The sequence below is a fragment of the Musca domestica genome, unplaced genomic scaffold, assembly GCF_030504385.1.
Source record: "Musca domestica strain aabys unplaced genomic scaffold, Musca_domestica.polishedcontigs.V.1.1 29, whole genome shotgun sequence".
Lineage (NCBI taxonomy): Eukaryota > Metazoa > Arthropoda > Insecta > Diptera > Muscidae > Musca > Musca domestica.
In genome coordinates this window covers 3052651-3068718 of record NW_026712296.1, presented here as the reverse complement: position 1 = coordinate 3068718, position 16068 = coordinate 3052651, and the positions used below count along the sequence as shown (strand labels likewise).

The 16068-nt window shown below is 35.7% G+C and overlaps 2 protein-coding genes across 8 annotated transcripts; both read left to right on the top strand.

Annotated features, from left to right (window-relative positions):
- Positions 1-200: 200 nt before the first annotated feature.
- LOC101898520 (putative phospholipase B-like lamina ancestor) lies at positions 201-3211 on the top strand. The gene is made up of 4 exons (XM_059124504.1): positions 201-371; positions 451-770; positions 850-966; positions 1034-3211. Exons 1-4 carry the CDS (start codon positions 201-203, stop codon positions 2646-2648), a joined length of 2223 nt encoding a protein of 740 aa, XP_058980487.1. The 3' UTR covers positions 2649-3211.
- A 3985-nt stretch (positions 3212-7196) lies between these two features.
- Positions 7197-13696, top strand: LOC101895752 (large proline-rich protein bag6-B). Of its 7 annotated transcripts, none has more exons than XM_059124397.1 (13): positions 7197-7354; positions 7721-7894; positions 8058-8175; positions 8235-8446; positions 8565-8693; positions 8753-9349; positions 9424-9901; positions 10002-10064; positions 10481-11035; positions 11681-12205; positions 12273-12409; positions 12472-12636; positions 12784-13696. In XM_059124397.1, the coding sequence occupies exons 2-13, from the start codon at positions 7829-7831 to the stop codon at positions 13117-13119; spliced, it is 3381 nt and encodes a 1126-aa protein (XP_058980380.1). In that variant the 5' UTR covers positions 7197-7354; positions 7721-7828; the 3' UTR covers positions 13120-13696. The 7 variants fall into 7 exon arrangements, with proteins under 7 accessions (XP_058980380.1, XP_005190801.2, XP_058980379.1 ...); XM_005190744.4 differs by having other exon boundaries at positions 11615-12205; XM_059124393.1 differs by having other exon boundaries at positions 7207-7416; positions 11615-12205.
- Positions 13697-16068: the final 2372 nt, after the last annotated feature.

Genomic DNA, 16068 nt, shown 5'->3' with positions numbered 1-16068 from the left:
GAATTTTCCCACAAACTAATCTCCAGAATTTCCGATCCATCCAAAATACATCCATAGTCGTCCATAAAGTACTTAATTTTATCTAATTAAAAGCAACGCACACACACACACAAATAATTTATTCAACACCCCATCATCACCAACCAGCATCATCATCCTGATCTATTGTAACAAGTCCACCAAAGATAATACTTTCTCCGATGACCAAAACGGTCGTTAACAAAGAGAAAGTGGACACCACCTGCTACTGCTGCTGCTGCTACGGTACGGGCCAAGAAATTAGTGCAGTCAACAACAACATTAACATCGTTCACAGCATTCTGCTGAACACAGGACATTCGTACGCTGCCCGAGCAGATCTCAATTATCGTGTTTAAATCGAACGTTAAGTGAAGGGGAATCACCCGATCCGCCCGATTTGTGGTCAAACAAAGCAAAGGCGCTAAATAGCAAAAACAAATTCTTAGATTTCTTTCTTTAATTTTGAACGGCTTCAAAACGGCGGGCACAGTGCTAAAAGTTGTTGGTGCATCATGGCAAAAGACCCGGATTGGGACTTACATACTTATCGGTGCCGGTTTATTGGTTATAGGTGCCTTCTTCATCGGTTACATTGAGAGGCCAGAATATGATGGCACGTATTGTGCCACAGCATTTTGGACCAAACAAGTTGGCTTCCAAATCGAATATTGGAAACAACAAAATGATCTTCTTAACATTCCAAAAGGTGCTGCTAGAATATGCTATAAGGATTCCATATATGAGAATGGGTAAGTTGTTGCTGTTGCTATACCTCATTTCCATTCGTAACTAAAGTATTAACATGTTTCCTTTCTCGTTTTCCCATAGCTGGGCTCAAATCGAAATTGAAACTCAACGTTCCTTTCCCGATTGGGTGCAGGCCTACGGTGCTGGCATAATTGAGGGATCATTAACCTGGCATCAAATCTACAACCAATGGGTCAAGTAAGTTTAAGCCTCACATTTCCCATATGTATAAAATATCTAAACCATTTTTCTATTATCTTTACAGCACAATACAATCATCCTGTGAACGCGATGAAGATGCCCAAAACTTTTGTACCTGGCTACGAGATCTGTTAACCGAAAATTATATAAAAATCAAAGAGACTGCCCTCCTTAGGCAAGACTTGGAACACTATTGGCACCAAATTGGATTATTCTTCTTTCAATTGGAAGGTCTTGAGACTGGCTATCGCAAAGGGGCAAAGAGAGCTCGTTCTGATCTGGAGGAGGAAATACCCTTCTCGGATTTTCTTTTGATGAATGCAGCCGCCGATATTCAGGATCTAAAAATTTACTATGAAAATTTTGTGCTCAGCAGCGGCAGTAACGCAACAACATCTACATCAACTGGGGCGGCAGAAACGGTGCCAAGAAAGAATTTCTATCTGCCCATGGCTTCAATGCTTACAAAAATCTTCCCATCCGATAATTCAGGTTCTTGGCAGCTATTGTTCGGCCATAGCACGGCTGGCAGCTATGCCTCCATGTTAAGAATCCAAAAACGCTACAAATTCCATTATCACTTTGGCCCCAACCAACGGACCAATACAGTGCCCGGTGTTGATATAACATTCACCGGTTATCCAGGCATTTTGGCGTCAACAGATGATTTTTACATTGTTAAGGGCAGACAAGTTCAGTCGGTTGTGGCTGGTGTGGGCATGAAAAATGAGAATTTGGATCTATGGAAATCCGTCAATATCAATCAAGCAGTACTGTTGTCGGCCCGTGTAATGGCTGCCAATAGAGTTGCCCAAAATCGTCGAACATGGGCCAAAGCCATGTCCAAGCATCCTTACACCGGTTCCAAGCAATGGATTAGCATTGATTTAAATAAATTGGGACCCTTAGACTCACTCTATCAAACACTGGCCGAAGATGATAGTTTCGACGACAAACCTGCCCCTCTAGACCCCAAGGACGAGGCGGTGATTTCTGAACTTCACAATCGTTACAAAGGCCTAATATGGATTGCCGAACAATTGCCTGGTCGCATGCATATGAAGGATGTTACTGAACGATTTATAAATGACAATAGCACAGCGTGGCTAGCTAATGGGGTACCATTTTTCGATGAGTTGCTTGAGGTTAGTAAAGTCAACGTGGATAGCTATCCCAACGATTTATTGCCGACAGACAATGAGAAGCTCACCAATTTGGAGGCTGTGGATTCATTTCTAAGAACGCATGGCTTCCGTGGTGATCTGTTAGGTGATGAGGAATCTCTGGCTTATGGTAATACGGATATCAAACTTTTTGCCTACAACGCCCGACTGGGCATTAGTGATTACCATGCATTTGCCGGGCCAGTGTTTATGCGCCTGCAACACATGCAGCCCCGTTCAATACCGGAACCATCTAATCCCGAGGGTCCCATAAACTCTTCCATTCTTGATGATCGCTTAAGTGTGACCATCGACGATGCTGCCGAACTGGCTGAAATGGAAATGATTACTGAACGCCGACCAGTACGCAATGATATGCGGGCAATAGCAATGCGTCAAACTGGGGCTGGTCCCTTCAAATGGTCCTCGGTGTATGAGAAAATGTCCGACATAAAACATGCTGGTCATCCGGATGAATGGAATTTTGGCAAAGTAACACCAAAATGGGCGTGGTAGCGCGCTCTCACTGTCATCCAGCCAAAACAGTGCCATCCATCATATCCAAAACACTCCTAATTCCTCATTTTGAAACATCACTTAACCATAGCTCATCGACTAAGCAATATATTTTTATTAAGTAATTTTTTTTTATATAGTAAATGTTTTTAGAGCAATGTTTAAATAAAATATTAAGAAGTGCGTTTTTATACGAGAAACATTTTTACAAATAAAAAAAGTCATCATGAAAACTGGATTTTTTTTGAAAGAAATTTGAAACAAGTTGTAAAGTTTGCATCCAAAAAAAGAAGAAAAAATTTTAGTGCTATATTAGTATGTATATTAATTGTGTCCAATATAACTGTGTTCGTCATCCATAGTTGTAAATGTGATATACAAATTTATAGAGTTAATTGTAAATGTTTGAATGTTCAAAGTCTTCCAGTTTATAACGAAACAATTGTGCTTTTTATATCTATATTGAGAAAGAGTAGAAAATAATAGGCATCTATTTGATGACGTACGAAAAAAAAGCAAATAAAAATCAATTGCGAAAAAAGGTATACCCAATTTGAAAACAAGGTGTTTTAATTTATGTGTTCGAAGAGGGGCATCATATATCTGTAATAGAGATGTGTGAGGGATCGACGGACCAGTAACGTTCTCCTGTGTTTTATTCTAATTTCGCCCTACCAAACGTTGCCTATTTTAAAATAAGTACTGGAAACTAGTGTCTATAGCTAACTTTACTTACTTTAAATTTGTAAATTTTCAATGCATGTTTATAAATTTTAAAAATCATCACTACAACTACGTTCTTGCAATATTTTATAACTTTTCATGCGAGGTGTAATTTTGTGATTCTGAATATTGATTGATTAAATTTGTTTTAATTTTATGACTTAACTCAGCAAAATATGGAAACAACATCGTCCTATAACTCGGAAACTAACTTTACTATTTTTTTTTTTTACTTTACTAACTTTTCGTGTAAAGGAACGACTTTCTATTAATAATATGAAAAAGCACGTTCCAGAACTGAGCTAAGTGAACAAAGTGCGACCTGTCCAATTTAATAAATACAGGGTGAGATGGAAAAACTGCAATAAACTTCAGACTGCTGTCATTTCTAAGCCACTTTTCAAGACAGAATTGTAAACTATTTTCAACTTTATAATGTTTATATTTTATAAAATCTTCACTACAACTACGATCTTACAATTTTTTATAAGTTATCACCTTTTTTATGCGCGGTGTAATTTTGTGATTCTAAATATTGATTAAATTTGTTTTAATTTTATGATTTAACTCAGCAAAATATAAAGACAACATTGTCCTATAACTCGAAGAAACTCGGTAATTTATACAAACTCATTTATGGTACAATTTTTGCTTGAGAATTTTCCATGGACATCCTTGAGAATGCGGTCAGAAATTCGGCAAAAACTTTTGATTTTCACCCATACTTTTTTATACCCTACACCACCATAGTGGTACATTTGATGGTAACATGGAGAAGGAAGCGAGATAGACACATAGTTACTTTTGAGGATCTTCATAGAATCCCTTTCTAAGTCGATTTATGCATGTCAGTCCGTCTATACAGGTATTATGGCAAACAAAATGCAGGTCGCATTTATTATCCGACTGAGATGAAATTTTGCAAACAATATATATATTTTTTGACTAAGGACGAATCTTTTGAAATTGGTGAAAATCGGTTCAAATTTAGATATATCTCCCATATATATCTTTAACCGATTTTGGCCAATGTCACCAAATGGCCAATATCAGTCCAAATTACCTGCATTTGACATATCCGACCGAATTCAGTCTAGAAGCAAGTACATCAAATAGCTATAGCTCCCATATATATGTTTCATCCGATTTGGTGTTTAAGTCCCTCACATTCGTAATATGCACCCCACAAGAATGATGTTTGGTATCAGATATATCCCAGAAATACCAATATTGGGCATCAGTCCAAATTTCCTGGATTTTGGCACTTCCGACCGAATTCAGTCTAGAAGCAAGTACATCAAATTTGGTGAATGTTGGTTCAGATATAGCTATATAGCTCTCATATATATGTTTCCCGCGATTTGATGTTAAAGTCCCTCACATGCGTAATATGCACTGCTCGAAATGATACTGCTCGAAAATACCTCTGTCAAATTTAAATTCCCAGTAGATTTTTTTTGTTACGGGAGCTCTACAAAATACGCATAGTGGGGTAGGGTATCAAATAGTGGAATTGGTTTATTATTCTTAAAGTTGTCTTCGATCCTTACTAATTATTCGTGTAAACGAACGGGTTTCTAGTAAAAAGTTGAAAAAGTACGTTCTAAAACTGAGCTAAATGAAAAAGTGAGACCCGTCCAATTCAATAATATACATGCCTTATGTAAACTTGCTTTGTACAAGCCAGCGCCTACAGGTATGCTAAGAAAAATTGAAATTTCAAATAACTTGTATATTAGGTGGTTTCTTTTTTTCCCTTAATATTTAATCGGAAAGATATTTTCGGAGAGTACGAAAGATGTTTCTTATCTTATCGAACGGAAATCGAACAAGTAAATAAATAACGCTTTGTAAATTCCAGCCGAATTACCATAAACAGGAATAAAACAGTTGATCGAAACAACAATAAATAAAGTGTGATATATCTTATTGAAAACCATCACACTTACCAGACTTTTGCAAAAAAAAATAAATAAAAATAAATATCGCAACACAAATGGACAACACATTTTTTTCTTCCGGAATTGACAAATTTTACATTTGATTGTTTTTGAAGATTTGGACTTTTGTATGTTGGTAGGTTTTAAAAAATGTCAAAATATTCAAAATCTATCATTTATTCAAAATTGTATGCAATGTCTTCATTTATTTTATATTTTTCTTGTCTTTTAAATTAATTTGGATTTTTAGGAAAGAAACTGAAACAGTTTGATTGTTTAATTTCATGAAGAAATCGTTTAACAACTTCAATAAACTTTTCTTAAAATAATTAATTGTGAAATTATTCAATTTTTTTTAAAACAATAAATGCAACACTAAAATAACAGAAGTCGGACACTTGAAGAAAAATTACAAACAGCTGATTGCTTTGTAATACCATTCCCAAGGCCTATATAAACGTTCATCCAAAATTTTGACAAAGCGGTTGATATCACCTGATTCTATTGGAACTAGGACTTGAAGAAATATGCAATTGTGAAATATAAACATATAACAAGTAAAAAAGCAGATAAGTTCGGCCGGACCGAGATTTTAAAATAACTTGAAAATGTTCAAAGAAATTACGAAAAATACCGCTTAGATGATAGCGTGATTACAAAAGACAGACCACATCAGCTGATTTAAAAACATCTGCATTGTGGCCGATTCTAAAATGCTTACATAATTTAGGCCATAATTTACAATTGCTCTGTTCCAAAAACTGCCAAAAATCTATTAGTTTTGCAATGTTTTTGAATATCATAAAAGAAAATCGGTTATCGTGGTAAAAATGTCTACATTCTCGCTGTTCTGGAACAGACCGAATATCTTAATTATTTTTCAGATGTTGTATTATAACTTCAAATAATTTATTTTAAGTTAATTTAGATTTATCTTCCCAATAATTTCAAAATATAACGCATTCATTGTTCGACAACAGCGTTTTCTTGCAAAGATTTCAATAAATGTTGTTCGAAATTTTTTTGCAACATTTGGACTGAAAAAAGTAATTTTTACCAGAAAATTTATCGCACATACCATGGTAGAAGAATATAGGTAGATGCATCAACACCTCGGAACATTGATATGTCAAAAAATTTAAAAATGTTTTTTCAAAAAATAAGTAAATTTCTATATTTTTTCTGATACGACTCCAATCGGGGGTTGTTATGATATGCATTTTTCAACAATTTTAACGAACTTGAATAATTTTTCATTCAACATTTTCAATTTAAACATTGGTTTGACAGTTTATTGTCCCAGCAGATGTGTCAAAGCGACTATCTGTATTCTTCTACCGTGGCACATACCTAATATTAAAAAATTACACCTATCGCTTTAATTGTATTTTATCCCTCTTACGCACAGTACTAACTTAATAATTTTTCATTCAACATTTTCAATTTTAAAATTGATTTGACAGTTCCATGGTAGAAGAATACAGGTAGATGCATCAACGCTTGGGAACATTGATATGTCAAAAAAATTTTAATTGTTTTTCAAAAATAAATAGATTTTTTAAGTTTTCTTATACGGCGCCAATCGGAGGTTGTTATGATATGCATATTACAAAAATTTGTACAAATTTAAATAATTTTTCATTCAACATTACAAAATTGGTTTGACAGTTAATTGTCCCAGCTGATGTGTCGAAGCGACTACATGTATTCTACTACCATGGCACATACCTAAAATTAAAAAAATTTATATCATACCGCTTTAATTGTATTTTATCCCTCTTACGCACAGTACTATACGTCGGCATTGCTCTCCTCACTAACTAGCCCCACTTGCAAATACACGGTATTCACATTTTGTACATCACTATTTTCACGACGCCGGTGTGTCATTTGTCGACTTCGTCCTTTAGTAGAACCTACGAGAAGTAGTAGTGTCGCGGAAAAACAAACAAATATTGGTTACTGTGGCGAAATATTTTTAAAAAAATTATTCTTCTAAACAACAGAGCAACTAAGGACACAAATTAAATCAAAATAAAATCGGTAAATTGAGCAAATTGTGTTAAGGAAAACGTCACATTTATCCACAGATGTTACCAGGCAATGTGAGCGAATGAAAGCGTAGTAAATGTACAAACGGGACAGTGCTATAGTTGCGAATTTGCCATCAGCTGTCAAATGCTAAACGTCATTCTTTTCGGTTTTCGGTGTGTGTTTGGCTGGCAAGTCGTATAAAGTGAAAAAGAGGAAAAGCTAAATTTGTGAAAATCTTCTATTTTCATATCAAGTGTCTGAAATGCGTTTTCGTGATGTTGAAAATTCATGTGGAAATTGTTAATTGCTCTGACAACAACACTGAAAATTAATTTGCCTAATAACGTAGTTCTTCTTTCGTCATACATTTTATAGATTTTCGTCGTTTGTGTTGATTGACAGTGACAAACCAAAATTTTTTGGAAATACAAATACAACAGTTGAAATTTTGACAATACTAAAGGAAAGGAAAACTGGAAGAAAATGCTTATAAATCTAAAAGTGAAAACTTTGGATTCCCAGACCCATGAATTCAGCATTGACAATGAGGTAAGTGGTAGCAAGCACAACCAATGTCAGCACATTACGTTCAGACGTACATATGTTTTGTTTGGGCGAGTCCTTTTCTCTTTTGCATATTCAAAACTATCTATTTTTCGTTTTCGTCGATGTGTGCAACATATTGTGAATTTTTCTTTCCTGGTATTCATAGATCACAGTGCGTGAATTCAAGGATAAAGTGGCAGAGAAGACAAATATTGCTGCCGATCAGCAGCGTATTATATATTGTGGTCGTGTTATGGTCGACGACAAACAATTGAAGGAATATGGTGAGTCATTTGGTGGCGATGGTGTTAGATTGTGTCTAAGCCACTATTTTAAATTTCAGACGTTGATGGTAAAGTAGTACATGTAGCTGAGAGACCTCCTCCGTCTCAACGACTGGCTACCTCCGATTCATCTGGCTCCAATACTACAAGCACGACAAATGAACGTCGAACCCGTGGCAGAACTGGTGCTGGTGGTATGCGCAATTCGCCTTTGTTCCGGGCCTTGGATGGAATGGTAGTCGGTACTATGGCTTTCCCAGTAAATGCAAATGTATGTTATACAAATAAAACAACATAATAGTATCTCTCAAGCAATATCATGCTCAATTAAGCAACGTTACAAACACCTAGAGAACCCGTTTTAATAGAATTTTGTTCCAAATTTTCAGGGCAATGGACAAACTCCTGTAAATCCATTGGCTGTATCATCGTCGTTCTGCATGAATCGTATTACTGTGGCCCGTCACATGCTTGACTGTGCAAATAATATCGCCGCCTATTTGGAAGATCCATCCAGGGTAAGTTATCTGGGCACATAAAATTTGCTTAATTTACACTGATATTGTTTCTCTTACAGGGCTTAAACAATCAATCTCTTGATATATTGGCACGTGGCCGTTGGACTATGGAATCAACTGTGGTCGAAGTAGGTATAACATCGGATATACCACAGAGTCAACAGATTGTGGAAATGGTACAGGGGGCTGTGCAAGCTGCTTTGCGTCGCAGTGGGAATACAAATCTAACACTGGTACAATTGCCCACCGTGTTTAACGCTGGCGAAAGTGATACTAATAATGCTACAGGCACAGCCGCCACTAATGCAACCAGCACAGATACCACAGAACAAACAACACCTGCTGCATCAGTGGTCATTGAGGATATCGATGAAGATGACGATGATGATACCCCAACGAATGAGCAAAATAATACTTCTACCACCACTCAGACCGCCACAGCAGATGCCAACAACTCTGCTGCCAATGAAGAGAATGCAGCCTCAGGCAGCGCCGATGGTTCAGATGACAATAATGGTGATACGTCTCGACGCCGTACAGGAACAAGGGTGCTTGCAAACGTAATTGAACAAATGCGTCAAGTTCAGGCTAGACTGAATCCATTTGTAGATCAATACTATGAATTGTTGCAGAGTGACCAGACGTTTGAGGAAAGTGTAAGTAATTGACAGCAATCGAGTAGTTAGTTACTGCATAATGCTGACTTAATCGAATTTATTAATTGTTTCAGGACACAACTGGTCGTGAAAATGCTCAACGTTTATTTGATCGCGTTTCTGAAGCATTCCACTATTTATCACATGCTCAGCATGCAATTTCTGATTTAATGTTGGATGTTTCCCAAGCTGCGCCCAGATATTTAACATGTCGTCCCATATTAGTAGAACAAAGTGGTTATGTTAGTTCTAACAATTTCATTACACCCGCTATGTTTCCAGCTGCATTGCGCCAAAATCAACAAGCTACTCGTAGTACTACAGCAACTAATAACACAGCGACTTCGTCGACACCTAATACTACGGGTGCATCGAATACAACAGCTTCGTCAGCATCAACTTCCAATACTTCGTCTGCTACTGGGGCAGAATCAAATAATGCTACAGTCGATGATCCAGTTGATGATCCTGTCATCTGGCCAACACCCATTAATTTGGGTGCTTCAACAAATGATAATAATGCAAACAATGCGAATAATGCTGCTGGTCGTGGTAAGATTTTGGTCTCCTCTTTTTAATTGTTTAAGATATGATGAGTTAATTTCTTTTTTATTTTTAAAACCTCGTAAATTTTGAATGTTATAAAATTTAGCACCAGCTCAAGGTGGTACTCTAGAAATTGTTTTACAACCTACACGAGCCTATTATTTAGAACGTATGTTGTTATATGAATAGAAGTTGTTAATGTTGTTTAATAACTAACATTATTAACATACTTTTAAATCGATGCCTTGACTCAGCATAAACTTTTATCGCATCTACTAATTGTTTTAAATTTTATCAAGAACGTCGTACTAAATCCACTAATAATTTACAGTTAAAAAGAGAGTTGAAAATATTAACAATTAGTTGCAAATTTTAAATTGAAAATTGTTATTTTTTTAAGGACAGCGTTAAAATCCTTACAAATATTAGTCACATTTTTGTAACCGCAATAGCTGCTGCAAATGCTCTAAGATTAAACCAACTATGCCATGGTGCCTTTTTAATTTTAAATATTGTTGAGTTTTTCAAAAATTTGTAATGTCTTCCATTTAATGCATGACTTTTCTGGTGTAATTTTTCTTTCAGGCAATTTCCAACGTCAAGTAGCACGCTTGCTGCAAAATGTAGTTAGTGCAGCTCCATTCGATACAGAATTTCATGTTCACATTAATAGTCCAAATGTTGTATCAATTGATGTTCCCATTGGCGGAACTAATGCCAGTGCTCCTGCTCCAACTGCTTCTGGTGCAACCACAGAAAATGCCGCACCAACAACAACATCGACAGCCAGCAATGATAATGCCACAGCAACAACAGCAAACTCAACATCGTCCACAACAGGAAATAATGCTAATCCTGCTCGTGTAACCACGGCTACATTACCAACAACTTCAACACAAACGCGTTCGACATCGCGTCCCCAAGTACACATTGGCAATATACCCGTATTGGGTATGCCACCTGCTTGGAATGGTCGAGTCCTGCCAGCAAATAATGTTTCGTCATTTGACCGTTTCTTGCCATGCAACAGTCATCATGTACGAGACCATCAAGCTAATGCTAATAACGAAAATACTGGCAGAAATCCTAATCAAAATAACGCAAATACATCTGGATCGGTCGGCGCTAATCGCAATAGAGGTAAGATCATTGGATTTCTTTATGTTTTCATAATATCGTCTTGTTGCTATGGTGATGGTATCTTATGTTTAAAAATGTATGTTTATAGGGATGTTGGACATGCTATTATTTTTTATCAATATCATTAAGGCTTTTCAATGTGGATTATACAGTCTAAAACATATAGTAATAGCTTGATGATTTCATTTAGTCCCCCTATTTAGGTCCCATTGAGTCGGCCTTTGTTCAGCGACAAAGTCTGATCGAAATCAATTTTTATACACATGATATATTATCTGGCACCAATTTCCTTACATCTAATGTTTTTGTTATTTTCCTTTATAATCGATTTGAGGTTTTTGTTTTTAATGATTGTATAGCATGCAGAGTTGAGCTCGCTCCCAAAAATTAACAAGACTTTAAAAATAATCCACCAACATAATCCCAAAAACGCACTTAATTCGCAAAATCTAATTCAATTTATTTGAGATTCCATAATCTATCACACCATATGTACATCCATCAGCCAATCATCCTTTCCATCATAAACATGATTGTATTTTTTATTTTGTTTGAAAAAAAACTGTTATAATACATTAGCAAATATTATTACACGTCGCCGTAATATGTCTGAAATGATACAACGTGCACGTCGTGCCATTGCAGCTCGTACAGTTGGCTCAACAATCACAGATCCGCTAGCAGCACGAGCAAACTCCAGTAGTGCATCTTCATCTTCAGGCAACAGTCTACTGTATCAGCTACGTAATCGTAATAATGGAGCTTCCTCTAGCGAAGCCCGCAGGCTAAATATACATAGCCAGTTGATGACATTTATTGAGAATCAAATGTTTAAAGGCGAACCTATAAATGAAGAAAACATGACTCCAGCCATCAATCGTGCTGTCCAATGGTTTGGTGAATCTCTTCTGTATTTACCGCAATATGAAAAGCCCGAATACGATTCAAGGGATTCACTCTTCAATATTCTACGAGCAACTTTGCCAATTGTAATTAATCTAATGAACAAGAATCCAGTGAATTTAGTCGATTTCGAGCAAAAACTTCGAAAGATATGTGAGGAATTTCGAAAACGCTTGTACAGTGTCCTGATCGTGTGTATTGGACGTGCTAATGCAGACATCTATTGGGGTCAACTGATGCGCTTACTATGTGTTTCTATACAAACAAGTATGCAAAATTTACAATTAAGGAAATTGTTTAGAACAGTCTTTATAAACTGCGTTATCTCTTACAGATTTCGATGGGGAAGTTGTGGAATTTTTAACTCTTTATTTGAGTCCTAATATACCAAGTAGTTCCGATGAAAATGATGCCCAACAATTTATTGTACATCGAAGTTCAGCCAACAACAGTAGTAATAGTGTACCCTTGGTAGGTATTCGCTTGGAACATTACAACAAAGTCTAGAATTTATTCAATATTTCTTTTTGTAGCCAATGGATACCGATGACGAAATGGCCGATGTGGCTGGTACTTCTCAGACTGAAGTTGATGATGAACCCCTACCAGCAGTTGTAGCAGGCTCAGCTCCATGGCATCGTAATTTCCCCAATGATTGGTTGCCCATTATAACGCGTGATATACAAAGACAAGCAGAGGTGAGTTGTTTTTAAAAAATGCCAATAAGAGATTTGATCAACATTATTTGATATATTTATTTTATAAGGAGGTTCTTGATACTTCCTTCAAAGTTATGTTATTTGCAGTTAAATCATATTAATAAAAATACTCTAATTTCCCCGTAGAACACGCAAAATCAACCACCCTATTCAGATGCTTACATATCAGGCATGTCATCGAAACGAAGAAAATTGATCCAGCATACAAAACCTCCCACAGAAATTAGAGCCTTAATAGCCGACAGTGTTGGAAAAGCTATACAGAATGCCGGAGTTGGGTCATCAACTTCAGCCAATCAATCACAGACGCCCGATGACATTTCACTAGCAATTGCTAACGACTCAGCTGTACAGTCCATCTGCACTGAAGCCATTCGTACACAAGTGCGTGAGCGACTCAAGAAGGATCCCGACTTTGAACCCGAAAAATATCCCAAATCTGCAAAATTTATACAAAAATAATAAACTAAAAACATCACCTCCTTTTATTAAAACCATGCATCCCCGACATAGTGTAATCACATAATAATATCTTTAAAACACACATACACACACATAAATTGAGCATAAATGGATATATATATATCGATAGGTTCATAAGCTATTTGTGTAAAGAATATTAACCATTGCATTGGCTTTAAACTTTCAAATTCAAAGTGTGATCTTTACAAAAGAAATAAAGAGTTTTAACTAAAGGAAAGCTTGGCAATTGTAATGGTTTCACTTACATATGTATTTTAAATTGTTTTCTTTTTTTCATACTTAGGGGCTAATTTGTATGTAATTGATTGATATGAAAAAAAATTAATGGAAATTATTGCGTCTTTTCTTTGATAACAGAAATGTTGATTTAATTAAAACATTCACCATATTTTTTTGTTTAAGTTAGTTTATTTAATTATGAATTTGTTTAATTTTGAATTGTGTAATTTCGTTTTGTGCAAGTGATGAAAAACACCCAACACATATATACGAATTGATATTTAACTACATAAAAAAGGAAAAATGTTTTTAAACAATATGGAAACAAAAAGAAAAAGATATGCCGACAAATAAATTGAAAACAAAAATACACCTAACTATAAAATGTGTATATTCATGTTAATTATACATCTATGATTGTGTTTAAAAACACAAATCGACCATTAATGCACCATTAATAAAAGTGACATTATTTATTCTCAGTACATTGGCCTACAAATAACTTAAAATAAACAACATAAATTTGAAAAATTTTGCAATTTTGGTGCAAAGTGTTCGATAACAACATAGATGGGCATATAATGCATTCAAATCATAATCGAAACATAAAACATCCAATATTCACTAGAATTTACAAGGATATATTTTGTAAAAATAAGAAGTCCAAAATTTTAAAGCAAGCTTTGCTGCTGCATTGGGAAAAGACAGTCAAATAAAACTATCCGAAAAAGTGGTAATAACACCCTGAAAACTCAACTAGAAACACATAACACATGCGACAACAACTAGTATTGAATATACATATACGAGTATATTATCACATCTATGTATAGCGCACTTTAAACTAAGGCAAATAAAAAATTATATAAATAATCAAAAAGACATATTTTATTTCTTTTTAATGGGTACTATGGCGCATTTTAGAAAATGATTTTTTTTATATCACAAGGTGGATTGTGTTAATTTTTTTTGTGTAAATAGCTGCAACGTTCCATCGTTGCTGCGCAAGGTTTGGAAACTCTCAAGTCATGTTTATCGCTAAACCGAAGGGTTTTTTTTCCAAACGAAGTGACTGAGTAACTGGAATTTTCTTTGTTTAACACCCCTTCTTAATACGCACGCCTTCGACGTTTTTCACCACAATAGAAAGAATTTTAGAATTTTTATCTCCTTTTATTGGGTCAGGCCTTACGAATTTGGGTAATACGTCGGTGCGAAACATTTTACCATAGTGGGGAAGGTAAGTACAATTTTTGTATGGAGCGTCGAGTAGTTTGTAGGACTTTAAGAATGATTCAATATCATCAGTTTTGAGGCCGATGTAAAAAAGTTTAAAAAGGGCTCACCATGGAAAAAAATTTCCAAGCAAAAAAGTCGATTTGGAGCTTCTGAGGAGTTCTACTTCTTGTGGCAGTCACAGCAAAATTTTAAAAATGATACAATTCTTCCCAATTTATCGTATTCCAAATGCATACATTCAAATTTTTTATACCCTACAACACAATGTGACTGTGTGTTGGGGGTATTATAAGTTTGATTGGGCCAAAAATTATATAACACCTCGAGATATTGATCCCCGACATAGGAAACTATATATATCTTCCTATTTCGCCGAGCTGAGCCGATCTAGCTATATACGTCCGTCTGTCCATGTTAAATTGTAATCACTCTACAGGTCGCACTTATGGCCCGATCCTCACGAAGTTGAAAATAGTGGTGGGGCTAGGGTCAGCATAAAAGCCAATTGTTTTTAGAGATGATCGCGTAATATTTAAAATGGACCAAAAACAAGAAAATTTTCCTGATTTCGCAGTTGATCTACAGGTCGCAATTATAGACCAATCAACCAATCGGAATTTAGCATTTATCCTACCATTTTGGCGGGTAAAATAGCCCATAACTTTTATATAAAAAATACGAAAATTTCCACTAAACCGTGAATATTTTCAAACCTGGCGAAATCACAAACGAACGAAAATGTCACTTCTGACATTGATGCTCATATCCAACATATCGCAAATATAGCAAGATATATACAATCTCGTATATCAATGAAGGGGATGTTAGTTTGACCGCTTATAACTCCAGAACCGCTTGACGGATTTTGACAATTCTCACAAATTCGACATGGCCTCTTGCTAGAAAAGTATAAATCCCAAGAAAATCGCGTAATAATATGACAATAAATAAAAAAGTGAATATTTTACTTAGTTTTTATACCCTACAACACTATGTGTTGGGGGTATTATAAGTTTGATTGGGCCAAAAATTATGTAACACCACGAAATATTGGTTTCCCACATAGGAAAGTATATATGGATCATCCTAGCTCGCCGAGCTGAGTCGATATAGCTATGTATGTCCGTCCGTCCGTCTGTCCATGTTAATTTGTAATCACTCTACAGGTCGCAATTATGGCCCGATCTTCACGAAATTTGGAATGGAGGCCAGAATAGAACCCTATTTCTTTTTGAGATGATCGCCAAATGTTTAGGGGTTGAAATGGACCAAATACTGAAAAAATGTCGGATTTTGCAGTAGCTATACAGGTCGCAATTATAGACCAATCGACGCGGAATTTCGCATGTAGCTAGAGTTTAGGACGGGAAAGAAGCCTACCAATTTGGGTGGTCATCGGATAATATTTAGCGGGTAAAATAGACCATATATTTTGTGTTGGAAAATTCAAAATTTTTCATTAAACCGCGA